Raw genomic sequence first — 27,154 nt, 5'->3', positions numbered from 1 at the left:
ACAAGTTGCTATATGAGACTATATGTCTTAGGAAACCCATGTCCTAAATGCTGCCAACAAAAGCCTCAGTAGTCCTAAATTTCCCCCAGACCTGTCTGGAAAACTGAACTTTTTTTTTTTTTTTTTTTTTTTTACTGTCGAGAAGCTCACTGATTGCCCCTGTACTTGTGCAAGTCACTGTTCTTGCAGGAAAGAGTTGACATCTATACCACCAATGTTACATGGGAGTTAGAATTTTACTTTTTCTCCAGAAAGTTGTAAGAATGATTTTAAAGCTTAGGTCTGCCACTTCCTTTGTTGTACTGGCCAGCTAACTGCAGGAAAGGCGTGGAAATGGTTGTTGTTAATACATACTTGAAACTAGATGAAAGTAAGACAATTCTTTCCTTTGTAAGAAAATAACAAAAAAGGTAAGTAGAGGTGCAGTCCTTGCCCTTGTGTTAGACTGACATATACATCTCTGAGGAAATATTCTACCCCAAGGCAGTAAGCAGAAATGGAGCACATTAGTGAAATGTCATACATACACTGGAAAGCTGAGCAGGGCTGGAACATGGCAGGAGAGATGGAAGACCTTGGGGCAGTGATCACAACACAACAGTTCTCCTCCATTAAGACACACAGCACAGAAATCTTCATTCTCAATTGTATTGACTTCCTGACTGACTGGAGATTTTTTCATCGTGATAGAGGTACCATTACTGAGCTTCTGATCAGAAGGTGGAGTACCTACAGGAGGAGATTGTATCTGTCCTGCAGCCTGGGTTATAATAAATTTTCTGTCTTCCGTGTTCTCCTCTTTGCATTTCAGTCCTTCAGGTGGACTATCTTTATTTATCTTAAAGGAAGAAAAATCTGGGATCACACAGTCATCATTTTCATATCTAAGCATATAACGGCAGTACTTACTCGCAGAAAAAAATAGTTTCTCTACAGTGAACCCTACTGGAGAGGGCACTGAGTTTTAGCAGGCTTATGCTCAGCTCAGAATCCGACACTGGTTGGCCAGGTCATCTTGGTCAAGTCACTTCCTCCACATACCACAGTATCATAACACAGACAGAGTTGCATAGATTTCATGTCACAGAAACAAGCTTATATGCTCTTTATGGTAACCATATGCAGCACCTCTGCAAGATGCAAGTTTTACGGGAAACAGCTCAAGAAAAAAAAAAAAGAGAACATTTTTTACTTCCCAACAGAAATTCCAATTTCCTTCTGTGACAAGAAATTCACATTTAAGACTTTGGTGAAGTGATAGAATATTAAGCTTTTTAAAAATCTGTAACACTGTAATTTCTGGAATTGGTTCCTATCATCCAAAGATGCCATGCCTGAATATGCATTTAGGTTAGTTTTAAGTTATTTTCCTATTTTTGTGACTAGACAGACAATCCAGACTGTTAGAACACAAAAACACTACAGCTATCTGATGAAACAGACTTCTCAGAAATGGAAGTAACAGGGAGCTATGCAGCAAACAAAAGCTGCATCCTCTTACTTCAGCCCATCACAGAAGTGTATGAGGGTGAAATGAATTATAAGAGTACTTATAAACAGACCTGTTTAGTGTATAATAACTTTCAGTAACTATGAATATAAGCCAGAGAAATAATAATGAGAAAGCAGGTAAAACTTCAAAGAAATTTCACTCACTCTTATAGCCATACTTGAAGACTGGGTCCCACATTCAATTATCAGGAGGAAACTGCCCTCCTGCTCACTCTCCTGTGGCTGGAGCTTAAAAACTGGGAGCTCCCCGGATTCTGATGCATGTATCTTCAGACGTTCCAGTCTCACATAAGGGATCTTCAGCTCTCTAGGGCCAGATCTACTATTAAAATGAAACATGGTTAAATTAAGTCACATTCCACAAAATTCTCCTCCCTACTCAGTTTCAACATTTTCCACGTACTATTGTTTGTTCTCTTTTTCCTTTGTGACTCTGCTGGCTAAAATCTGAAAAGTTTTTCACATGCTGATTCTTTAAGAAATTGCAATACAAGAATATTCATTTAATGGTGTGTGCAAATGCATTATTAACTTCTGTCCTAAAATCTTTCCCTGACTATCCTCAAATGTATTGGTTTTAATCATCTCAATTCAAGCCTGGTTTGATGCTTTTCAGTGTGGCTGGCTTCAAATAAGAATACAGCATATCATTCAACGTTATTTTAAAATCTTAGCACAGCAATAGCAAAAAAAAAAAAAACAAAATTTTATGAAATTCAAGATAATGTTAATCCTGTTACCATTATATATATAATTTTTAGGTTTAATTGGGGCTAAACAGCTCATAGTTGTTCAAATGAGGTAAGTGCAAATATTTAAACATTCTGAAAATCACAAGAGAACAGAAATGCATGAACTCACCACTTGTTTTAAATTGTTTTCAAGTTTAAGAAAATACTTCAAAACTTTCAGAATTATTATCTATAAGGAATCTTGCATTCTTTTTAAAACAAGTTTTCCATTAGCATTAAGTATGAGAAATTTTCTAAACACACGCATAAAATTTCATGGCCAGTGCTTTTCTATAAAAAAGACTGTTACCTGACATCCTGATTGCTTTTCATATCCATTTCTAAATGTTCCTTTTCGCAGTTACTGGAATCTGGAACAGAAGATAAGAAAATGAATAAAATATTTATAATATCAGAGTCAGATTAGTGTAGAAAGTACTTCAATATTCATGTACTTCTGACTGGTGTTTAATATGATATCATAAGTGAATTATGGAATCATTTCATCTATATGTATATCAAAAGCGTGTGCTGTTTTCTATTCTGGGATACAGTCTCTCTCTCTCTCTTTGCTTTCAACCACAGTTTCTGTATTGAATATGAGGAGCCTTTCCCAAATATTTTGTGGAAATGGTTACGTTCGTATGGTATTACAGACATACACAGACATGACACATTCATCCATGTACAGGGAACAATGTAAGTAATCCTCTTTGCCATACATTTTTCACTTGACAACAACAGACCTACTGAGGTCTGAATGCTTGAGGCTCAGGAAGTCTTTGCAGTCTCCTGTTCCATGCTTAGAAGCTCCTGGATAATTCTAGTTACTAGAAACAGAAAAGAAATCATGCCTCCCATCTGTCTCTTAGGGACAAAAGCTATACTATAGGATTCCTTTATACCCTCCAAAATATGTAACATATAAACATATCAATTCAAAATTTTCTATTACATAAGCATGTTCGTAACTGTAGCTCTTGACTGATACTAGACACCAGTAACAAAGCAGCTTTGGAGAGATGGAATGGGGGGGGGTAGAGATGAATGCTCCAACAGATGCCCCTGTAAATATCAGTCCACTGACAACCTCCATACTTTGTTAGGAATTATTTTGACATAGATAATACTAACAAGAAAATAAACCAAATATCATGTCTATCTGGAGACAAGTAAGCGCCATCGAAACATCATTTTTTAAAGATAATCTAGCGTAGGCCAATGGTCCCTAGCCCATTGCTTAAGAGCAATGTGCCTCTAAGATATTCTCTTGTTGTTCCCAGTCACAGGAAACACAAAACAATCGAGACTAACAAGGAAAGGTGTATGTCATGTCACTTCAATGCGTTATTCGCCTGTGACTTGCTCAGGTGAAGGTTGGTAGTCAAGGCTCTGGACAGAATTACTAAGGTGTGACTGCACACTTAGCTGAAGGAGTAGCTCTTGTACACTGTCAAACCAGAGGATGTTCCAGTGGTGCTGGGGTCCTAACATTATTCAACATTTCCATCAGTAACTTGGCTCATGAAGTAAGAGTACTTATAGAAAAATGTGGAAGACACCAACCCAGAGGGGTTGCAAGCACTTTGGAGAATGTTGACAATCCAAAAATTATCTTAATACATTAAAAAAAAAAAAATCTAAATCAGCATGACTGAATTGAGACAACTCCAAGTCCTATGCTTATGAAGGAAGGATCAGATGAACGAAATCACAAAGGAAATTAACTTGACTAGGGAACTGCTCTGTAGAAGGAACTAAAGGTTAATGCTATACCATTCACTACATGCAAGTCAATCATGTAACGCTGCTGCAAAAGAAGACAAATGCCATCCTGCAGTGTATTACCAGTAGTGAGGAATGTAAAACACAGGAAGCCGATACCCTGCACTGCTCAGCACCCCACAGGCCTCTGCTGCAACACTGTATTCAGCTGTGGGCAGCACTCTAATTGCAGAGAGCCCAGAATACCACAGAAGGAATGAGGCGGTTTAAAAAAAAAAAAACAAAGCAACTGAGCCATGAGGAGAGCCTGAAATCATCAGATTTGTTTAGTCTAGGAAAGGGGTGGGAGGATCTGCGCAAACCATGATAAGAAGAAAAGAGGCTGTATGAAGAAAAATGATGAAACGATGTACAATTTTACCACATCCCTTAGGGATTAGGATAAGAAGTGTTTTGCTCTAAATTAAGCTGCAATGTTTAGATTTGATATTAAAAAAAGGATAAGCCACTGGACATGCACACCAAAAGGAGTGGGTTTTGGCAGCACAACACTGCTGAAGCCAGTTAGTCCTACAGAGAGCCTCTAGCAAAGATATGCTACCTCTGCAACAGAGAATCTCTCACTGATGCATGCTACACACCATGACGACATCGACATCTCCTTAGGTCTCCCTTCACTGCACTTCTTCAGACAGAGAGCAGGATGGGAATTACTCACTACTGATCCTTCCTTGTGGAAAGGGAGCAGCATTGAAGTCAACGCTCCAGTCTTTCCATCCCTGCTCAGAGCAAATTTGTAGTGTCTGTTATGGATCGCGTGATTCTGCATGCTGGGACTGTTTTCTGTGTATAGTGTCATACAACCCAAACCAGATACTACAAAACTGCTCCTCTCAAAGTGACTTAACCTAACTGAGGCACAGCTTTTTAGGGATGCAGCTGATCCTTACTACTTCCAGCTTACAGCTGATTGTGGCATAATTGTCACAGTTTGGCATAGTACATATAAGAGAAGACAAATACATTTCCTTGGTTCACTGAACTAGGCCTTCTTTGTACTAATTAGAATTCTCTGTATAAAAATACAGCATGAAGATAGAAATATTAATTCATCTTTTACAGAGAAAAGCAGCCAAATATTGGCATAAGTCACAGAATAACAGCTTGATCCTGAAATCCCTTGCTTGCATGAATAGTCCCATTGACTTTTAGAGTTTGCAGGAATGAGGCTTTACAGTATAGCACAAGGATGCTGGCAATTTGCCCATGAAAAGAGTTAAGTAAGGTCTAATTCTCCATTAAGACTGAAGAAATAGGCCTTGGCTGAAGGGAATGTTCCACAGTAGAAGAGCCAAGCAAAAGCACATACTGTGCAATATGTTAACCTTACAAAATTTTGCTATATGACTGATGTGAAGGACTTAGCAGAAAGCACATTATATTTTGGAAGTTTGGTTTTTTTTCCTCAATTGAATTTGGACTCTTAAAACCAGCTCTTCAATAGTCATAACGGCAGGTCTCATTAACAGGAAGTGCTTTTAAGAGAACTAAAACTCCAGGTACTTCACATAGACACATTCATTTCTTGTTCAGAGATGAAGGATATTACAAATTCAAGGCATATAATTTCCAAGTTTTTCTTCACAAATGAAATCAAACACGCTTTTCCATTGGATTAAGTACTTGATAATATTTGAAGTTTGATGGAAAAACACATTTATGAAAGTACATTAAAATGCATACTGTTTTGTAATGCTTGTAATGCAAAGTGATAAGAAAAAACTCCCAAACCTAAATGAAACAATGAAAAGCCTGGTACCTTCTTCATTTCTAAGTTGTCTCATTCTGTCATTCGCAGGCAGGGAAGAATTGTTGCTGAGCACTTCAGAAGGAGAAGTACAACACTGAGATTTTTTGACCGAAAGATTAATAGGTTCTTCCAGCACTTTTTGCATAGAAAGACTTAATTCATTTACTACATCTTGCCCATCAGAGGCCATGCTGTTTTCTAGAGGATGATCCACAGTATTCAAGTCTTCATTTTCCAGCTTCAGGGGAAAAAAATATCAAATTTTATAATTAATTTTCTTTGTTTCCACCTTAAGCAAACAATTTGTAATCAGTCTTCAAGTACCAGCTTGAAGACTGATTGAAGCTTGAAGCAAAACTGTACTTAACTGAAACAGGTGCTTTTAACTGACCAACAATAATATATGCTGCCAATGAAAATGGATTCCTTTTCAGCAGAGAAGTTTGAGTGATTCCTACCTTGCACTTAGCACTGCTCTGGAGTACATCACCTGGTGCAAGGCCAGGGCTCAGGTCACCTGGAGCTCTGCCCAGTACTAAGCTGTAGCTGGGTACTGGTTCTGGTGGAGTATCACAGTCACAACGGGTGTTCGGGGATGAACCAAGTGCTACAGCGGCCACACCTTGTATCTGTGGATCAGCTGACCTAGATAACCTTGTTGAAGGTAGTTCCATTTCTAAATCGTTTGAAAAGCCCACAATGCTTAACGATGCTGAACGCTGGGAAAAGAAATAAAAACAGTATGTTAATCAGTTTTCTGGCAGCAAAATGTTGCTGTTATTTCTGTAATGGATGAGATGCTGTTTCAGCTGTAGGTAATGAAGCAGTTGAGTCACAAGGTCATGAGAGTATCTATTGTAATCGGACACCATTTCCAGAAGCTTTACAGTTTCCGTCATTAAAAGTGAAAACTGGAAAAGGAGACGCCCATGTTACTCTTCTGTGATTTAGAAAAACTGTCATCCTTTGATCACTCCCAGGGATCCTGATTTTTAACTTCCTACAATGAATGGGAAATTTAAGCAGGTACAACACTGTACTAAATTTATCTTTAATATCAACCTTACTAATTTCCATTAAGCCATTCCATGAGGAATAAGATTCAGACCACAAATTTTATCATCTTCTTCAGCAATCATCAGATCATTTCACTCAGGATGAAGTTTTAGAAAAAATAAGTTTAAGATCTGACATAAACATATGAAACTATTGTTACTTTATGATGCTAAACACTTTATGGTAGTGAGTCTGTTTCATTAAAACAGAAGACACTTGCCATTTAAATATCATAGTGTAACCCCAAAAGCATATTCTGTGTATTAAGAAGGAAAGGATGTACATGTCTAGCTTCGAAAGAAAAGGAGAAGCCTATTTACTAAAGACTCTGAAGTAATAGTTTTAGCAATATACATTTGCTACTATCTCGTGACTCGTCACCATTAGAAATACAGAAACACTGTTACGCAAAACAAAACAAATCCACCCATTTAAGTGATTTCCTTAAGCTCCCTTACAGCCAGGAACTTGTGACTGAACTGAAATCACATCTCCGCTAGCATCCATATAAAGCAAATATAAGCAGCCTTAAGAAGTACAGAGATCTGTGTCATTTTGATATGTAATTTTCCATTTACTTCATCATAGTTCATTGGCGTTTCATTACCCGTGGTAATTGACTGAATAAATCCTTTCCATTTGACTACAATACAGTAAGTAGCACTCATTATAATATAAATCAAGACAAAAAGAAATGCGTTGATTGCATCTGAATTAGAGTTTAATTTCATTGTACTGATTTTTCTGCTGGGGCCTGTGACTTAGAAGTGAATCTGAGACAGGACCCATTTTGTAGATTTAATTAATTTAATTCTCAACTGCCACTCCATTTTTGATGTTGATAACTTTGTCCATCTTAATCTGGCAGTGGTAAAAACAGTAGTCTAGATTGAGCTGTCCAGTTGTGCCTATGTTAATCCTACATAATGCCAAAGATATCAGTCTCAAATCCCTCTGCATGCAATACATATCACCCATATGCTAAGAGAACATTCTGGCCATAGACATCAACTTTTGCCTAAGGATGTAATATAATTGCCTTTTCCTCAATTTGCAATAGATTCTGCAGTAGGAGCTTTGCCTGAACAGTGACTAGTGAGACCCAGCACCATATTCTATGAGACAAAACAGCCTGCATTTGAGACGAAGACATCAGCTCTTGTGCAGAGTTAGGGAGGCTTTGTGCCACAGAGTGCTCTAGTAAGGCTTTTTTTTTTTTTTTTTTTTTAAGCAGTCCTGGTGGATCCTTTCCACCTAGGAGGCATCTCAGATATTATTGGATCTCTGCAGCCAGGGTATTAGACATTTTTCTCCTCATTTTGGGGGTTACTATCCCTGAATCTAAGCTTTCTGGGCTACAATAAATGATTGGAACCAGCTGGAAACTAGGCAAACATGTTCTCCTACCTTACATCCCAGTTGAAAACTAGAGAACAACAAATGAGGAAATGCATTGATGGAGGCACCATTTTCCTTACACCCCATCTGACAGAACATTTCTAAGATCACTTAGGTTTCAAACCAAAGGAATATATGTAGGTCAGAATGGAATCCAGCGTTTATGGTCCCACATCCTAAAGATGACCACAACAACCAGATATGTTCATTTGCTGTCATAATTTGCTTGTGACAGGTTGAATTGATCTTGTATCACTTACAGAAAATAAACAAGTAAGAAACAGAATTCCTACTTGAACTGAACAGATAGACTGTAATCAGAAATATGGGGAAAAGGGATGTCTAAGTCCATTGTGAGCATTAATTAGTTCCCTCTGAGGTAATTAAATATTTATTTAGTCAGGTTCTCAAAGGTGTGAAGCATCCACAAATTCTTGTCTGAGTCACTAGCAACTACCTAATGGTGTGCTCCAGTGGAAATGGGCATGCTGAGGCATACACATGGTAAGAACATCACACAAAGCTGTGCAGCAAGCTAACTGGAGACCTCGAGGCTACTTGCTTCTAATCACTGCACGTTTTCCTATACTTGTATTACAAAAGCATACTGTCATCTATTACATACTGAGGCCTCGTAGACCTGTCCACATGTAACTGCATACACCGTGGGTGAAACATTAGCCCTACTACAACAACGGTAGGATTACTCTTGGCTCCAGAGAGCCAAGCTTACTTACTGGGAGCAGTCACTGGGTCTACTCTTACTGAAGGAAGAAAGGAATACATAGACACGTAAGACTTTGTTATAACAAACATTTTTAGAAAGGTGAAAATCAATTGCATTTTATGGCTATATCTTTTTTACTCTTCTAGCTAGCATCAGCTTCTTAGGAGATTTTTTTTTTAGATTATATAAGCCAACATAAAACCTTACCCATGTTAAAAAGAAAAAAGAATAATGAGGCCATCAAGCTGCCATCTGTCTTTCCCTTGGGGCAAAAGTTAATTTTGTGGTTTTTTTTAATGATGAAGCAACATTATGATCTTTCAGTGCAAAATATTAAAACTCACAGTTAAGAACAGACACATTCCATTCTGATCCATGGAGCTGCTGTCAAGTGTGAAGTGAACAATGCACTGGGAACAAGGCTCATTAATAGCCTATTAATTCACTCCCTAAAATAATCATTTCTTTTGCCATTAGCAAAAATTTCTCTTTTCCCTTGACAGTTCAGCTAGTTTTTGCAGATGGGATGCCTTTAAAGAATTTATCTCTGTTTTATAAAAGCTCTACTGCTTTTACATTGCACCCTTTGAACAACAACAAGCATTAATTATGCTCTTGGGTAGAGGTGGCTTCAGCTGTAGGTTAATTTTGAAACTTTTGACATTTTAACCTACAGTCTGGTACACCCAACTATATCTGACATTAGAAATGGATTTCTCATTGTCTCAATTAATTTTGGTCTGATGATCCCTATGATATAATGGCAGCAGCATCATCACCCCAAAATGCCTTCTACCACAAATTCCATAGCTATGGTAGTGAAAGGTAAGAATAAAGAACATGCAAAGTGCCTTCAGAGAACAAAAAATAAACATATTGTTCAGTTCAAATATTTATTTGATCACTGTTGCATTTTAAAAGGTCCAGTGTAAACATGCAGCACTAATACAGAAGAATTCTGAGAAGCAAATACTTACCTTGAAACACTGGAATTAGGATTTGTTAGGATTGTTTTGGCAAAGTCTCAAGGCTGTTGACATTAAGTGTCACAGATAAAGAAAGCTAAAACTAGGAACCGCCAATTCTCTTTGCTATAAGAGAAATAACACAGTGGAAATGGTTGCAGAGTAATGAACGGCTGCTATTAAGTGGAGCAATCCCCCTGGCAGCTCATTATGCTAGGAGGTTAAACAAATGTACTACTCCAATCCAGTTGTTTAACTCACCACACACAGCAGCACCGTTAACACAGTCTACACATGCTTCCTATTCATATTTCCCAATTTCAGAGTAGAATCCAAAGGATTTTCTTCCCATTTTCTATGAGAAAAAGAATCCAAAGCTTCCTTACATTTTGTCTGAATAAATTGGAGCTAGCTTAAAGTGGAAGGAGGAAGAGATTGTATGGAGCAAGCAGCATCATGTTTTATTTATCCTTTTTTTCCAGGTCAAAGCAAAAGATTTTGTTAAATTAACATTCTGGGAAATGTACCTAATTTCATTAAGCATGAACACATTTGCGCTGTAAGCACGAAATCAAAAAGGTCAAAAAATACTCTGATACTTTCGGAATTTGCAGGACTCTAAATTCCAGAGTCTGTTATCGTCCTTTCCTTCACCTAATAATCCCCCTAAAATTACTAATAACTGGGGGGAGGGGGAGGGTATAAAAAAAAGCACAGCAACAACAAACTCACCCTACCCCCAAGCTCAGTTTCAAAGTCCAAGGGTCAGGTATTATATTATTATTACTTTCAATTACTAAGTAATGACAGCATGTTGAAGGAAATCTAGTAAAAATGAAAACCTGTACCTTGCTTCCCAAGACTCCCCATCACAAATTTTATATTGCTTTTGAAGGAAAAAGAACAACAACAACAAAAACATTAGTTAAGTACTTGCCACTAAGATGGAGGAGTTGTCCCTAATAAAGCTTAGGATAAACGTGTTCAGGCAAAATATCCACGAAGGCCACCTACAGCAAATTAAGATTGATTGTTCTTTCTGAGAATCCTGCAGCACTGGTGACATTGGCATAGCAAAGCCCAAGTAGTTCCCACACATCTAGTCCCAGGGGGAGGCAGAGAGAGGTTCCACAGGGAACTGCTACTATGTTAGCTGTGCCACCTATGAAATGCCACCAGTGGAATAAAACAGAAGTCTCTCAGAATGCTCTCAGTTGCACTCCTTTTAAGGCATGGAATATTTTCTAGGATTTCCCCATTTCAGGTACTTTATGGTGCTCGAGACAAACAGAGTGCTTGAACTAAGACGCTGAGACTTACTGTGAATCACAATGAAATTTGCAAAAAATCAGCATTAGAGCACTATATATGTTTCACTTGTGCTTGTATCTTGAATACTAATTCTGGTCATCCTGTCTCAAAAGGGGTATAATCAAAAGAACAAAATATAGAAAAGAGGGCCAAAGATAAAAAGACCAAAGCACAGAATGGCTTCCACAAAACAAAGACACTGAAAAGACTAATAATCACTTTACAGCTTCAGAAGGAAATGGCTGGGAGTAATCTGAGTAGATACAGCTATTCAGTAATAATTTACAAATACAGTGTATGGCATGTTCAGATTTATTTTAAGCAGAAGGTGAAATGACAGCTCAAGGGAAGAAACTCTCAAAGTTTGCTGAGAAACATAAACCTTAGTTTGACAGATGCTGTCATGATTGCAGTGTCCAAAAGGGCAGAACCATGAGTGCCAAAGCCTGTTATGTTTTTAGGATGGGTAAGTATGGTACAGAGTGTACCACAGCCCAGGACCCAATCCAGCAGAAGGACAAGATAAAGAATCCTCCCTCCCAGAAGTAAAAGCCCTGGTTCTAAATAAAGGGGATGCACTTAACGTCTAAGGAGAAGAGAGATCCAGCTAGCTCTGCAACAATGACAGTCTGTTGCAGCAGTACTTCAGCCTTAAATTATAATTTTGTTGTAGATATACAGTAATTATGATGTTTCCTCAAATGCTAGGTACAGCCTTTAGACCTGTTGCTCATCACAGCCACAATGACAATTAGATACAGATATGCAAAACAAGGACCATATGCCCTTTATTACTCCTGAAAACATAATTTGCCCCCAAAAAAATCTTATTATTCTTGCCTGTGCTTTAGAATAGATGATCTCTCCAGTCCTGTGTGCAAATTAATAACTCAACAACATACTACGTGAAAGCAACAGGTAGACCATATCACTGCAGAAGGTTGGTAACCCTCTCCACAAAATTGTTAATCTAACTGAGTACTCATTCCTTCATACAGCAACATAGCAATTCAATGACTTGCATAAAACCTGTTTGCTGAAGCTTGGTATAGTTGCCCAGAAGAAAAGAGCAAATATCACAAAAATTAGCCTGAGATTTGTCCTCTGTATTGCTGGCATTCTTACTGGAGAGGCTGGGTTTTTGACTGGTACAGAGACAGAATGACCCCATGATACAAAACAGGGGTTCCAGCTATACAAGTGAAGTATATTAACAGGAGAGTGTGAAGAGAAAAATGTATCCATTTTGCACAAACAGAAAACTTCCATTTCTAGTGTTGCATTCTTAAAAGGTGCTACTCAAACCCAAATTTATACTACGTGCAATACTTCAAATTTATATGAAACACTCCATGGTCTAAGCATAGAAACATTTATTCTGCACAAAAACCTCAGTTCACAAAGAAAGAATAGTTAGAGGAATACACAGGAAGACAAAGGCTGACAAAACATCACCCTTAATGTTCCAATAACTGTGAAAGAAGCAAAATCAAGCATGCATGTAACTGAAGTTACATGGTTAACTAGACTATGCACATGCGTACAGACCAGGTGAGCACAGACAAGAATTAGTCTGAACTTGAAGACAGCAGTAGCTTTGCTGTCAATGTTTCTGATAGACACAGACTAGATATCCCTACTTTATACCACTAGAAAGCCAAAATTCTGTCCATTCAATAAAGCTGGATTTAATTTTTGTCCTGACAGAGGCTAAAACATAAAATCTGAGGATATTTTACAAGTGTATGAAGTGTTTCATCATTGCTTCTCTACTTTTGTTTATCAATAATCAGCTTTAACTGTGAGGGACAGAAAACAGTACACATCGGAACAACTCTAACAGGCGTCTTTGAAATCAAAGGCGCTCAGGGCATATGAGTGCCTTGCACTGTGGTGTAACGGCTGCACTAGCACTTGTCTGGGATGATCTGAATAACGCACTTGTGGTTTCCCCATTTGAGTAATGTTGTGATCCCAAGCTATTAATAGCATCTGTTCTGTATCAGTTCACAAATAAACACGATCCCATATTCAGACAATTCAACTAGTTATCAGTCTGTAATACCAAATGTATGTTGTAAGCATGTTTCACAATTAAAACAGAGATGTTTATTTACAAAAGCAATCAAGCCTTTCACCTCTCCAAAATAAAGAAAATCACTGGACTAATGGAAACTTTTATTTTTTGACAGATCTTGGCAAATACATCACTGATCAGTTAATTCTGATTTTTGATACATTCTGGTTCACACCACTTTCTCTTTAATGAAAGAATCTCAGCAGCCAGGGAATTACCTGCTCCACTAGGAATGCTGCACACAATGAAGGGTGCCAGAGTTCAGCAAAACTACAAAACAAAGCCAAGAGGTCCGACAATGATTATTCTCCAAAAGACCGAATGAAATTTTCCTCCTGGTAGCAAAAGGTTTCTTTAGCCATTTTCCCTACCATATTTTCCAAGTGTAGTATTTTTGACTTCACATTCAGATTTCTCCATGTCCTCCAAGAACATGAGAGGTGAAATGTTCTGAATACAGGCCATACTAAAATAAATGGATAGACACCTATATGGATATATTTTTTTTGTCTGAAGACAAGTGTGGAAACATTTAAATAGGTGAAACAGAGATGATAATAAATAGACATATTCCCTTGTTCTTAAATAAGAACCAATCTCCCATTTAAACTTAGCTTTATTCTAGTTATAGTTTAAACTATTCTAGTTTATTCTAACAAAAGCAGTCAGACACCTTTAAACAGCATTCATGAAAAAGTTATTTCAAGTTTTCCTTATTGTTTTCCTTCATCATTTCTAATCAGCCATTGCCAGAGCTGTCAGGATATTGTGACTTCACCCCAAACAGATCATTAGAAAAGGTATATGCAAACAAATATGGGGGGTACTGAAGCTGTTGAGTGTCCTCGTTTCTTGCAGATATACCAAGAAACCAGTAAAAACTGTAGAGACCTGTGATTTCTGCACAAGAGCATGCACTTCTCAGTACCACTAGAAAAAAATCCATTTTTTTCTTCCTCTTGTTGCCTTCTCAACTTGGACAGCAAACAATAAGCCTTTCTTCCTTTTTTTTTTCTTTTTTTTTTTTAAGAACCTCCTTTTCCCATCAGACTACAATAGACTCTGTCTTGCACATGTGCTTCAATTTTCTTCCCTTTTTCTGACTTTTTTCACTTCAGCTGTTGGAAGAAACCTTCCTTTGCACGTACAGAAGACATGGATTGCTTCTTCAACATGCATGTAAAAAGAGCCTTTGAAAGTTAGTTGCTTAGCATTTCCATTTATTTTCACAAATAACTTTGAGGGTGTGCCTGCATTACAAAAAAACATGTGTGTTCATGTTCAGGGTCTTCCTTACACCTTAAATATCTAATATTTTCAGTCATTTCCTAAGGTAAAGGTAGGCCTTTCACAGAAAATTTGCATAGCTTTCCTCAGTCCTGTGCTCTGTCTTCAGAGGTTGAGAGAGATCTGCTTCCACATGTGAGAGTTCAGAGCCAAAGACCATCATATTGTAATGTTGTGATCCCACCAGCCTGATCCAGAAATGTCATCACATCTACAGGATTAAGTTAGCAATTGCAGATCTCATTGTGGCTTCCAAATTTAATTTGCATGCTGCTTCCATACCTTCAGTAATCATTACCTTTCTGTCTCTACAATTCCCAAAAGGATCTCCCGCAATGTTTATATGTTGGATCAACAAAGCTACACACAAAAGCAGTATAAAATAACTTCTTTCTTTGGGTTAGTAAGGAAAGACAAGTTCTTCCACAATATTCCATGCATCAATTCCAAGAAAAAATAGTCATGAAAGACTTCTACATGGTACAGAACATGAGTCACGCACAGAAGTACCAAACAGTTTTGAGCAACCAGAACATGTTTGGGATATTTTAGACAAGGTAAAAAGAGAGTTTTTGCCTGCCACAAATGCACAGGTGGTACCCAGAGCCAGCAAGGATCTACTGATAAAGATGAGTTCTCCTGTTTTTGCTGATTTTTTCAATAGTTGGGGATTACCAGTGAGCAGAAGGGTCAGTAGTATGTGCTAAAATATTCTAGAGATATAGAAATTTATGATTTTTCTGCTTATGTACAAGCACAGAGGGTATAACAGAATCATATCCCTTTCAGAACCACATTTTCAATAACAATTAGTGTTGTTACTTCCTTGCAAGTATTTTGAAGGATGCTTTTCAGGACTTCATCAGAATCCCTGACTCCTTTTTCAAATTCAAGTGCTACTAGCGTGGCAGTAGCAATTCCTGATAGTTACATCCATAGAGATAGGAACAGGACAGAATTTACACAGTGAAGAAATATTCTATTTATTCACCATTTCATGTTTAACTGTCATGCCAGTCATATCTAAACACTACTAGCTTATAGAATCATAGAATCATTAAGGTTGGAAAAGACTTCCAAGATAATCTGGTCCAACCATCACCCTACTACCAATGTCACCCACTAAACCACGTTATAGAACAGCTGCTGATCTGCCAACTGTGTACATACAGTACAGTGCATAGACATGTTACTGGGGGATGCACACTAGGTTAGGCTATGACTGTCTTCTAAGATTTACAAGCTATTTTGTCAACTTTTACTGTATTTTATTTTTTCACCTTAGTTGCAAATTCTAATGCCATATTGTACTCAATATTATGAAAACATGTTTTCCCTTCCAAACATTTATTTTTTTAAAAAAAGTTCTTTATACCTTTCTCACTGGGTTGTAAGCTGATTGTTGCAATGTTGATTCAGGGGAGTGACTGCTGACCCTGGCTTCTTCATCTAATGACTGTGACAGGGAGGGAATATCACTTCTGTCAAGAGGAACTACAGGCTTCTGGACATCAAGTTCAGTGGAACTCTCACAGACCTACAAATCAAGATTAAGAATTAGTGTTTTCAAAATCTCAGTTAAAAAAAAGTAGCAAATTCATATCAACTCAGCATACACAATATGAAAAGTCTGGAAGGACTCTAAAGCAAAGATGTTAAAAGTAAATCCAGCTAGAGAGAAAAATGAAAAGAGAGAGATTTATCTATTTCAAACATTCATGGAAAAAGATCAATAAAGCTACTGAAATGTACAGCTATCCCCAAAACCTGCTCTTTGCTCCTGAATCTAAGCCGCTGAGAGTCATTCAGAGTGGGAACTCCACAGAGCTTACAGAATGGGAAATCTCAACCACCTTTCCAAGGCAATTCTAACTGTTTTGAATGAGTCTTAAAGCCATCTTATTGTGCCACCTTATCTTCCTTACAGAGTTTGTATGCCCACCACCAAGCAATTGTCCCTTCTGCAAAGGCAGAAACTCTGGATTGGGATTCAGAAGACAGGTTTTATTCCTTCTTTGCTATAAAAGTAAAGTCAGTTATTCAATTTTTCTGTCCTTTGGTTACCTACCCACAAAGGGGGAATGATGATGCTTTTATTCTCCCACCTGCTGCTTCCCTTGTCTACTTACAGATTCAGATATCTGGGATCCAGGTTGTTTATGCAGCACTTTACAGGAAATTTTGGACAGATCTCTATGAGACATGAAACTTCTGCTGATTACTAACATAGACAAAAAGACAACAAAGTTCAATCTACTTGAAATCTCAAAGGTGTTCCCCATTTCTGAGCTTACATTGACTAAAAGAAATAGGAAAGAACTTTTAGAGAACTTACTAGAGATTCATCTTGGATATGCTGCTGAACCGGGGCTGGCTGCCTCACTATGTAATTGATCTGACCAACTATGGTCTGTTGAACATGCTGAGCTGGCTTGGTTTGGTTCAGCTGCAAGCTGGACTGTCCTTGGGCCTGGAGAAGAAGCTCCAGATCCTTTTTCATCTCCTCCAGTTCAAACTGGTGGTGCATTATGTCCAAGCTCTGCTGGATGACTTGTTTGTGGGTGTTCTCATTCTGACCTGACAGTGGCGATGCTGGGGGCAGCTGCTGCTGCTGTGGTGGCTGCTGCAAGTGGTTAGACTTTATCTTCTGAAGATGGCCAAGCTGCACTTGCACAGTTGATGTTTGCAAAGCAGTCTGTGTGCGGAATGACTGTGGATGGCTTGTGTGAACTTGCTGAGCCTCATGTGATACAACAGCATAACCCAGAGGTGCAGTCTGCTGCAGCTGCTGGGGTGGTAAATGCTTTCCCATCTTCCCTGATGTATTCTCTGACTCTGATCGTGACTGTTGCTCCAGCCCAGCCTGCGTTAACTTCAGAGGCGGGGAAACATCCCTTTGCTCTTTGTCACGTTGCTGCATGCTGTACTGCAGAGGAAACTGCTGCTGATGCAGTTCGGGATGTTGTTGAAAATTTTGATGGCGGTTTATGTTTTGGTGAGAAGGCTGAGCTTTGTTTGGGTGAGGTACACTGAGGCAGTGTGAGCAACACACAGGCATAGGACACTGAACTGCAGGTGGAAACTGATGTGGCTGGCTATTCACAGGCTCCAGCTGTGATGCTGGGGAATAGTGTCCATGATACAAGGATGTCTGTAATCCTTGCACATTTCCATAGAGTAGCACATCTGAATGAGAAATGTGTCCACCTTCCATAGTGAAACCTCCTGTAAAACAAAACAAAACAGTAAACTTGCTCACTCCTAAGATCTTCACAAATTTACGCAATAAAAATTGTAAATGACTGCCATTCGCTTTTCTTCAATTCAAATGTAAAAGCAGTCCTTCAATATACCTCCAACATAAATTTTTCAAGATTTTTCAGTGATTTAAAATAACACTAAACTCCCTCTAATGTCCATGGAACTCATGATTGAAATACCAGCAAATGCTTTGAAAAATTACCCTCAACTTACATTATTTTAACTGATGAATATGGCTTATACTTTCATTTTTTACTAAACTCTGAGCACATTTTCTCATCCACAAGCACAGGTACAGAAGACTGCTTTCAGGGTGAAAGTGAGCAAAATAAAAGAGATTGATGTTATATACAAGAGAATCATAAAAGCTAGAAATAGAAATGACCTATGAACTAATCTTATCCATGCTTTTAACCAAGAGAAGATTATTCCCTGCAATACCTTTGCTATTGTTTTAACCCTTTTAGTTTTAAATAACTTAAAATGGGATGAGAACCAACCCTTTATAACATTGATCTACCCACCAAACTGAATTTACTGTAAAAACTCGCAGCAGTTAGAAAATTTATAGTTGCTGGGAAACAAGCTGAAAGTATGTGCATTCATTATATAAATAATATTGTCAATATTACACAGAAAAAGGCTTAAAGCCATCTTTGTGCCCATTAATTGTAAGCATCTTAAGCATTGTTCAGGTCCCAGGGCCACCGAGATACTAAAAGAGTATCTGTTAGTATTGCACTCTGAGGAGTGTAAGCATAGCTGAGACCAGCTGTCCCTGGGTAAGGCAGAGGAAATAGCACAAGGCTCACTGCAGGTAATCCATTTTACTCAGGATACTCCTAATGGGACTGCCAGAGTCACAGTGTTCTAGTTGCAGAGTTACTGCTTCCTGGGACAAAACTGCATTCAAATACATTCGGCAAAGTCAAAGCTGTTTAGTAGACAGTGATGCTATATTTTAAATAATTTTAGTTAAAAGTTTATCCACTTAGCCCTGTACAGGGTTTTGATTAAACTAGTAGTTGTGTTCTTACATTGTGATTTTCTAAGATTATCAAAGATGATATTTACAGATTACATTTATAGGCAATGTTTATAGGGTAACATTTATATAGAATGATGTCTTTTAGTAGGGGAAAAGCATAAAAGTTTTCAGCCACAATAGCATTACTTTAGGGCTGTGACAGGAAGATCAAAACTAGAATTCAAATAAGAATAGAGCACTTCAGGGAAAGTACTATATTGTCTGTGTATATCTTGTATAACTTTGGGCACTTACGTAATAAAGAACACTAGATTTTTCTTACCAAAATTGGACAGCTGTTTAGTCCAGTAGGATGGATCCCAAGTAAATCTGATCTTCAGTGGAGGGCCTATGTCTGTGTTACAATTTGTCTCTAACAAGCGCTGGATCTGAAATACAATCTGGTGACATATCAAAGGATTATGATTTTATTAATAGTTATAAGACCATTAAAAGTGTTTTATTTGAGAATCATTAAATCCTTAAAACAGTTCTCACATGTACTGCACAATTTCTCTTTATTGAGAAAATATTTCTCTTACCAGTTCTTTACTGAAGAGAAATGGGATGCTGTTTTTACTGCACACTGCCCAACTGATGAAGTTCTGCAGATGTTCAACCTGTCTGCTTAAAACCACAACACCCTGCAGTTGCTGCTCCAATTTCCGCTTCCTTTCACTTGTGATTTTCTGTTAATAATGTGGAATAGGTAGGAGACAGTTGTCATCCTTCAGACACACATAATGCATACAATCATTGGAATTATGTTACACATAGACACTCTTATTTATAGTCTCTTTAAAGCACCAATCAGAGAGAGAAAGCAAATCCTGTTCAACAGATATATCCAACTCAAGACGAACAATGACTTCTTCAGGAATAAATGAAGCATTCTGGCCATGGTTTAGCAGAATAATGTAACACAGGAAAGGTGTAAACGTTTGATCAGATTTGAACCTGGACCTCTTTCTTGTCTATTACAATACACAAGAGAGGAGATCTAAGGAAGAATGTCAGCAGAGGGGAAGCACACAGTGTTTCCTCAGAATGGTCTTCCAGTCTCCAGCAATTCACGATTTAGGGACCACAAAGATAGAGGCTGTATCATCCTCCTCATGGTATTTTTTCTATCACATATTCTTCAACTGGACATGAGAAAACCGAAGAGTCAAAACTGCAGGCTGTTTTACAGAAAGTAGACCAGAAGGTCATTTTCAAAACATTTTAAATGCAGTGCTAGAGATCTTTCACAAATGAAACATGAAAAATCAAAAGCTGGCTTCTTTTGTAATTACTCAAAATGTGCACATACATTCTCTGCAACTGTATTAGAAAATGTGAATAACACGATAAGCAAACATTTTGCCACTTCATCATTAATCTTTTTCAACTATTGATTTCAAATAAAATCCTGCAATAAAAAGAATATTTGAAAACATAAGCAAAGGGACAATAACATTCACAATCTATATTCTTCCATTGGCACTGGGATTTAATTTTAGTTTAATTTCCCAAGGTATAAAAGAAACTAGCCTTACTTACTTCAAGTTGTTCAAGAAGGATGTTTGTTCGTTTATTGATTTCATTTATCAAAACCATCTTCGCCATTTTGATTTGGTTTTCTACTTTTTTGTACAAGTGTTTTACTTCAAGCAACCTATGAGGAAGAGATACATATCCCTGGATGAGCCAACTGGTATGTCATTTATCCAGTGCTTGGTAGTTATTTGTTACATAATATTGACAAAGAACTCCAGTGAAAGTTGTACCATTTCCTTTAAGTTCTCCCACACTTCTCTCTCCAAATGTGATAATGCTGACTTGGGTCACCACAACGTAAGACAAACATAATACTACTAGAGAGTCTCCAAAGAAAGGCTACAAAGATGGTGAAGGGTCTAGAGGGGAAGATGTATGAGGAGTGGCTGAGGTCCCTTGGTTTGTTCAGCGCAGAGCAGAGGAGATTGAGGGGAGGCCTCATGGCAGCCTGCAGCTTCCTGACGAGGGGAGTGCAGGGGCAGGCGCTGAGCTCTGCTCTCTGGGGACAGCGACAGGACCCAAGGGAGCGACATGGAGCTGGGACAGGGGAGGGTCAGGCTGGGTGTTAGGGAAAGGTTCTTCACTGAGAGGGTGGTTGGGCACCGGAATATTCGTATTTCTTACCCTCCAAGAAAAAAATATATAGCATCAACTTTTATCTCTAGTAAACTCTATTTAGGAAAAATAACACTGTTACTCGTCATTCACTTTCATGAGAAAAATACACAACTATTACCTGTCTTCAATCTGTTTAGCTGAAACCTGAATTCCATTTTTTTTCTCTTCCACTTTAGCTACGACATTTTTCAGGATAGCTCTCTGATTTTGCAAAGCTTCATCAAGATGTCTGAACCTGCAAAAGAAAGGGAAGTTTTCACATCACGTTTTTTCTGCTGATAAGAAACTATTGAGAAGCTGGATCATGACTTGTTTTTTCTTTTATAGGCTCAAATAAAACATTGTTTACATTTGCTGCTATTATAAAAGTTAGAGGGGAACTGCTGGAACTAGTGTCACTACAGCAGCATTGCACCACTAAGCAAAACTGCCCACTGCTAGATTTCAGCTGTTGCTCCATTAATTCCCTTGGGTAGAGTTTCTCTGCAGCCAGACTCCACTAAGGACTTGGCCAGATGCGCATCTCCAAAGGATCCATTCTGCCTTATCTGTAAAGCCTGCATCCCATGGTAAGAGGAAAGCAAACAGTCCTAACTACTGGACTTTTTATTGGACACAACTCATACATGACATAAACATAGATCTTAGCTCTTTTTTTTTTTCCTGGTAGAATAGTTCAAGTACAAAGGCATATATCTACTCAAGAAATAGAAGTCACTGTAAATATCTGGTGGATTACCAGAAGGCCTAGGTTTAAATATTTTAAAATTTGTGCTTAAAAACATTCTTTGACAGCCTGAAAATTAATTATTTACATTACAGAAGGTTCGCAGTCCGTGCTGATTAAGGAGTGGACAATGCACGACTTGTTCAAAGGGGACTTAGCTGGACCTGAGCTTCCAAACCGGTACACTGAATACTCAGATGGGGTCATCCTTTGTTTATCTGTGCCTACTGCTTACTACCCAACAGCTTTGCCTACAGTACATTTACAGTAGGAACTGGGCCCTGTAACCCAGACAATTCATTTTTAACAGTCACAGATACGGCCTTTCTCAAATTTCTCCAGCCTTCTTCCAAAAATAATTCCTGTGGATTGACTTTGGGTTCCTGCGTTTGAAAGCAGAAGCTATATGCCTGAAGCAGAAGAAATTGGTGTGTTCAAGTCAGTTAAGGGATCATGTCAGTCTGGACATGATCCCCTGCTTCTTTCCTACTGCAAATGCTATGACAGCTATCCCAAACTTTATTGCCCTTCAAAGGGGCAGGCACATCTCACAAAAGGTCTGTCACAGTGTATAGGTAATTCCTTGCATGGCTCACACACATGTGGTAACAAACAGCAAGCTAAGCTACAGTCATGATGTCTTGGATAAAGACCAACAGACGTAGTTGGATTATGCTAAGTAGAGTTCAACTTGCAACTAGTTTCTCATGATCGTATTCAAAAGATACACGCATACACCGTATCTGGCAGATGATACAGTTGGGAAGGTACACACTGCTGAGCCCAGTGTATGACACTGTAAGGGCAGTAACCCACATGGTATGCTGCTTGGGCATAAGACAACTGAACTGAGTTTGCTGAGGCTTTGAAGCTGGAACTGAGTTTGCAATTTCAGCTGACAAGAAATGCAGATAGAACAGTCTTAAATCTATATTCACTATGTTTATATATAGGATTATGAAAAAGACATTAAGCAATCAATATCTGGTACCTGTGTTCCTTATGCTCTGTCAGAAGGCAGCTGTGGCAGGTAAGGATATCACAGGTCTCACAGAACAACTTGAGTGGCTCTTGAGCATGAATTGGACAAAACAAGGAAAATTCACTTGCCTCATCTTCAGTTGCTGGGGAACATAAAACAATGGCATCATTGACAAGAACTGACATTAAGAGTCAGTTGCCATACCCTCACATAATTTTATTGAAAACCTTGGTGTTATCTCTAAAGACTCAGATCCTGGAACAATCTGATTATATGAAGCAGGTTTTTTTGTTTGTTTTTTAATTACCATTAACATTACTAGCAGATAGGCATTTATAAAGGGACAAGGAAAAAAAGTACGATTGCATCCTCAAAGTTTCCTTGCTAAGACAATATCCTGTTACTTTTGACCAACATGAGAAATTAAACAAAGCATTCATCTTTAGAAAACATTTATACAAACTGCAAATGAAATAAAAACATTACTTAATTTTTTTGCTAATATAAAACAAGAAAAAAGGTTCAATTTCCCTACACCAAAGCCGTTTTACTTATCTAAGTGTAAAAGTGTAAAAAAAAAAAAAAGAGGGGGAGGGGTCTTTTTTCCTAGGAACAGACAACTGGACCACAACTATCCAAGTCAGTTTCTTAAGAACCTCACCTGAAGCACAAGGAAACTGCAGTTGCCCTAAATTCTGAAACATCATTTGAGTCCTCATTTTCTACAGCCTATATTTTCTTTATCTAGGGTGGATAAAAAAAAAAAATCTCTCTTGAATAATAAACAAAGTTTTAAATCTCTCTTACTCTAACCGGTTGGTACCAACTATGGAAGCGTAACCTCATCAGAATAAAGTATAAGCTTCTATCCTACACTAAAAATAATACATTAGAAGCAGTAGGGCCCACCTGTGTTTGTTCCTTGTTCTATCCTCCTTCTTCTAAAGAACGAAGACAGGGCAACACAACTCCATATGAGAGCGAAGTGTAAACTTGAATCGTTTTATTAAATTGCAACACTCTTGTTTTAGAGTACAAATTGCTTACTTAAGTTTAGGTTAGCATACTCCTCAGTATTTACATAAAGTAAATAATGAGCAGTAATAGGAGATGATGACCCTTCTCTATGGATCATTACTATATAGGGATGAAACATTTTCCAGTGGGTTTCATTTGTGCTTGCTGACGGCAATACACCGATCACACTCAGGAAGCATGTTCTTCACTCCATGTTTGTGAAACGAACATCCTATAGAGGTCACAGCCTTTTGCTGTCTGACTTCCCCTCCCACACCTTGTCCATAAAACACGGGAATTGCTTTATGGCAGTTTCCTGATGGGAACAGAAATACTGGAAGGGCAAGGACAACTGGTCTTGCAGCCTACCAAACCATAGCCCATCACTCCACAAATGGAAAAGGTACATGGAACAGACTGTCTCTGTGAGAAGCAGATATCCAGGATTTCTCAAATAACATAGATTACTGATTGTGGCAAAGGCAAGTTCAGACACCTGAAGTGATAGAGAATCCCATAATCTCTCATTTACATGTATATACACTTTAAAGTCACACTCAAACAGGACAGCACAGAACCTCTCTAACACAGAACCTGTGCGTGCTCCATTCTCAACTGAATAACTGATATGAGAACAAGCCTAAATATTCAAAGCATATCTTCAGTACCTGTGCAGCCCTTCAGGGATACAGACAGGAAGCGGTCTCCAGTTTCATTGCCATGTCTGTGTTCCTCTGTACATGTGCTGCACAACCACTTATTGCAGCTTGTGCAGAGACTGTGAGCAGGTCTCTTCTCTTTACACATGGAGCAGCTCTAAGAACAAAAAGCACAATTACATACATGGATAACAAATTAGACTGTACAAACTATCTTCAACAAACTATGATTCAGATTGGTAAACTTAGTATTTTACTTCGTTAGATTAGAGCAATTCAAGTGATTTTAGGAGCTCAGTTATTGTTGTAAAAGGGCCCAGAGTAAAATTACGATTCGAAGCTCTTAAATCATACTGTCTTTCTGTGCTCTAGCACAATAGTTATTTGTAGGTATGAAAACCTACAAAATCTATAGGCTATGGTATACACAACACAGGAACATCCACATACTCCTAATAAAAAAAAAAAACTTATTTCCTATACTCTAAAGAGGTGACCAAAACCAAGCTCAATTCATATACTGCTATCAACTGTAATGAACTGGAAACGTAAGACAGACATGGGAACATCAAATAAACTGGAATTTGTAACTATCATCTCTATCAATTCAACTATTTAGGAAATGTCCTTTCTTATAGGCCATGTTGTCTGGAACTGTCACTAAAGGTGAAATGAATAAAGCAGCATATAAATGAAGAGAGTGATTTGATTCCTTTGTTATCCAGAATGACCTCAGCAGTTATTTCAAGGTGACTATAATGACACTTCTCTTAAAAAGGATTTGCATGAGGCATAAAATACCTTGTTGAAATCTCCTAACACAATGTTTCTAACATACTGTAGCCATGAATAGGTACTAACGGGCAGAGTGAAAATAATTATATAATTTTACCATATTCAAACCATAAAAGCTTTGCCACCAGTTTATCAAACTCAAACATTTCCTACACAGTTACAAAATATTTACTGTAGTTATACATAGTTCTTGAATATTACTGCTGTTGTCACAGCTACTCAAGTAGCTAATAATAGATGGCAAAGTGACTTCCCTATGGTGTGCTTTCTTTCTGTTGTGCATCAGCTTATCTTCACTATGGTTTTGTTACAATTGCATCCCCACTACTCTGATGGGAAACACAAAGAGAAGTATTTGGAAGTATTCAGCATACAGGCCCTGATGCAAGTCCCGGTGAATTTAAAAGTCAAGTTTCCCTTTGCTGTGTCCCAGATCATGACCTTAGAAATCCTGAGGGAAGAACAATTACAGTTCTTTCTTTGCTGGTCTTCTTAGTGTTAAATCACAGCTTTAATACTAAGTGGAATATCCATATCCAGCTCACTTCTGAGACTCATGTTTGGCTTAAAGGTTTTACTTCAGCACAAGAACAAAAATTTTTATTCCTGTTCATTTAAGTTTTACCATTCTCTTCAGTGGGGCTGGAATTTCCCAATTGATCTCTTATCAGCTCGTTGTTAAGAGTTTCTAAGTATTTCCCATCTCTTTCAACGAGATTTCTCTCTGACAGTAAGGTGACAAAAGCAAATTTTTAAACGTGTTAGGTTGTCTAAGCTGGAAAGTATTCATGTAAGCCATTACACAGTTTTAGCCATTTGCCTCTCAACAATGTTTTCCAAAATGTACGTGTAACACTTCAAAACAAAAAGCCTAATATAACTTATATAACCAAAATGCAAAAGTATTCTGGGAAGCAAAGCCTGTTATAAAAAGAAGTGGCTAAGTTATAATGTACTCATGAACCACCTGCTTGGGAAACAGGTCACAAGTTCAGAGGTGCTCTGCCTTCTTGGTAATAACCAAAACTGCCTAATCACAGGTTTACCTGCCACCGTTCAGCTGTCAGACAGTCTGACTAGAGCTTATGTTAGCGTTATTTTTAAGTTGCAGAGCACAGAGTGCTCCCAGAGTTAGGTTATTTATGATGTAAAAATAGCCTTTTGAGCAAGGGATTCTGAAGTGAATGTTTTTGAAATTTCTGCAGCTTGTATATAGTACTTTCTATTCTTTATGCTTCACTATGTCACACATTGAAAAACATCTGGTTTCCAAACACTTTGTTATGAGTCTTGACAGATTCCCATTTGAAAACATTAGGTGAGTTAAGAAAATGATGGCTGTTCGGCTGTGCTTCAATTGGATGAGTTGGTGCTTCTCCCTTTGATATCATTCATAGCTTTGTTTTTGAGGGAAGGGTGGTTAAAAGACAGTAAGCAAGGCTTACTCTTACATGACTGTCAATAAAAAGGAAGCAAGCCCAAAACTATTAGGACGGTTCTCAAGTCCCTCTAGGGTACTCCTCTGCTCCAGTGAGAATTCTGCTTTACTGAACTCCTCTTAGGACTCCTAAGGGAGTTACACAAAAGAAAAAGTTTCTTTTAAAGAAGGTCTAAAAAAATAATCTAGTGCTTTTGAAGATATTAGATATCCTCATTTGATTTTGTTTCTACACCAACTCTCATTGAAAGGTAAATGAAGTGAGTCATGATAATTAAGAAATCCCAACACATATATAACAATGGCAGTTCGGAGGAGTGGAAAGATACAGCTTCCATCCTACATTATAGCAAAAGTGTTCCCCTCTACCCAGTGGTTCTGAAACTGAATACCTAATGCAGCTATCCAGTTTCCTTAGGAATCAACAAAAGCACAGAAGAGACAGAGGTCCAGGATCTGGTTCAAAAGGTGAAGCCCAACATCCCTGCTTCT

The 27,154-nt window shown here is 38.0% G+C and overlaps 1 protein-coding gene across 3 annotated transcripts in view; it reads right to left on the bottom strand.

Moving 5' to 3' along the window:
* TRIM66 (tripartite motif containing 66) overlaps nt 1-27,154 on the bottom strand; it is a 49,008-nt gene that overhangs the window by 8,537 nt on the left and 13,317 nt on the right. For 2 of the 3 annotated variants that reach the window (XM_050710776.1, XM_050710777.1), the window contains 13 exons: nt 24,439-24,586; nt 22,763-22,895; nt 21,163-21,279; nt 20,430-20,544; nt 19,430-19,576; nt 19,171-19,288; nt 16,935-17,824; nt 15,975-16,136; nt 6,237-6,497; nt 5,788-6,016; nt 2,554-2,614; nt 1,657-1,831; nt 528-838 (listed from right to left, as the gene is read on the bottom strand). In XM_050710776.1, coding sequence (XP_050566733.1) covers nt 528-838; nt 1,657-1,831; nt 2,554-2,614; nt 5,788-6,016; nt 6,237-6,497; nt 15,975-16,136; nt 16,935-17,824; nt 19,171-19,288; nt 19,430-19,576; nt 20,430-20,544; nt 21,163-21,279; nt 22,763-22,895; nt 24,439-24,586 — 2,867 coding nt within the window. Of the gene's footprint in view, nt 1-527; nt 839-1,656; nt 1,835-2,553; nt 2,615-5,787; nt 6,017-6,236; nt 6,498-15,974; nt 16,137-16,934; nt 17,825-19,170; nt 19,289-19,429; nt 19,577-20,429; nt 20,545-21,162; nt 21,280-22,762; nt 22,896-24,438; nt 24,587-27,154 lie in introns of all 3 variants that reach the window. The other variant, XM_050710775.1, reaches the window with a different exon arrangement.

The sequence above is a fragment of the Cygnus atratus genome, chromosome 5 (genome assembly GCF_013377495.2).
Source record: "Cygnus atratus isolate AKBS03 ecotype Queensland, Australia chromosome 5, CAtr_DNAZoo_HiC_assembly, whole genome shotgun sequence".
Taxonomy (NCBI): Eukaryota; Metazoa; Chordata; class Aves; order Anseriformes; family Anatidae; genus Cygnus; species Cygnus atratus.
Note: the sequence above shows the minus strand (reverse complement) of the source record. Positions and strands in the feature narration are given on the sequence as shown.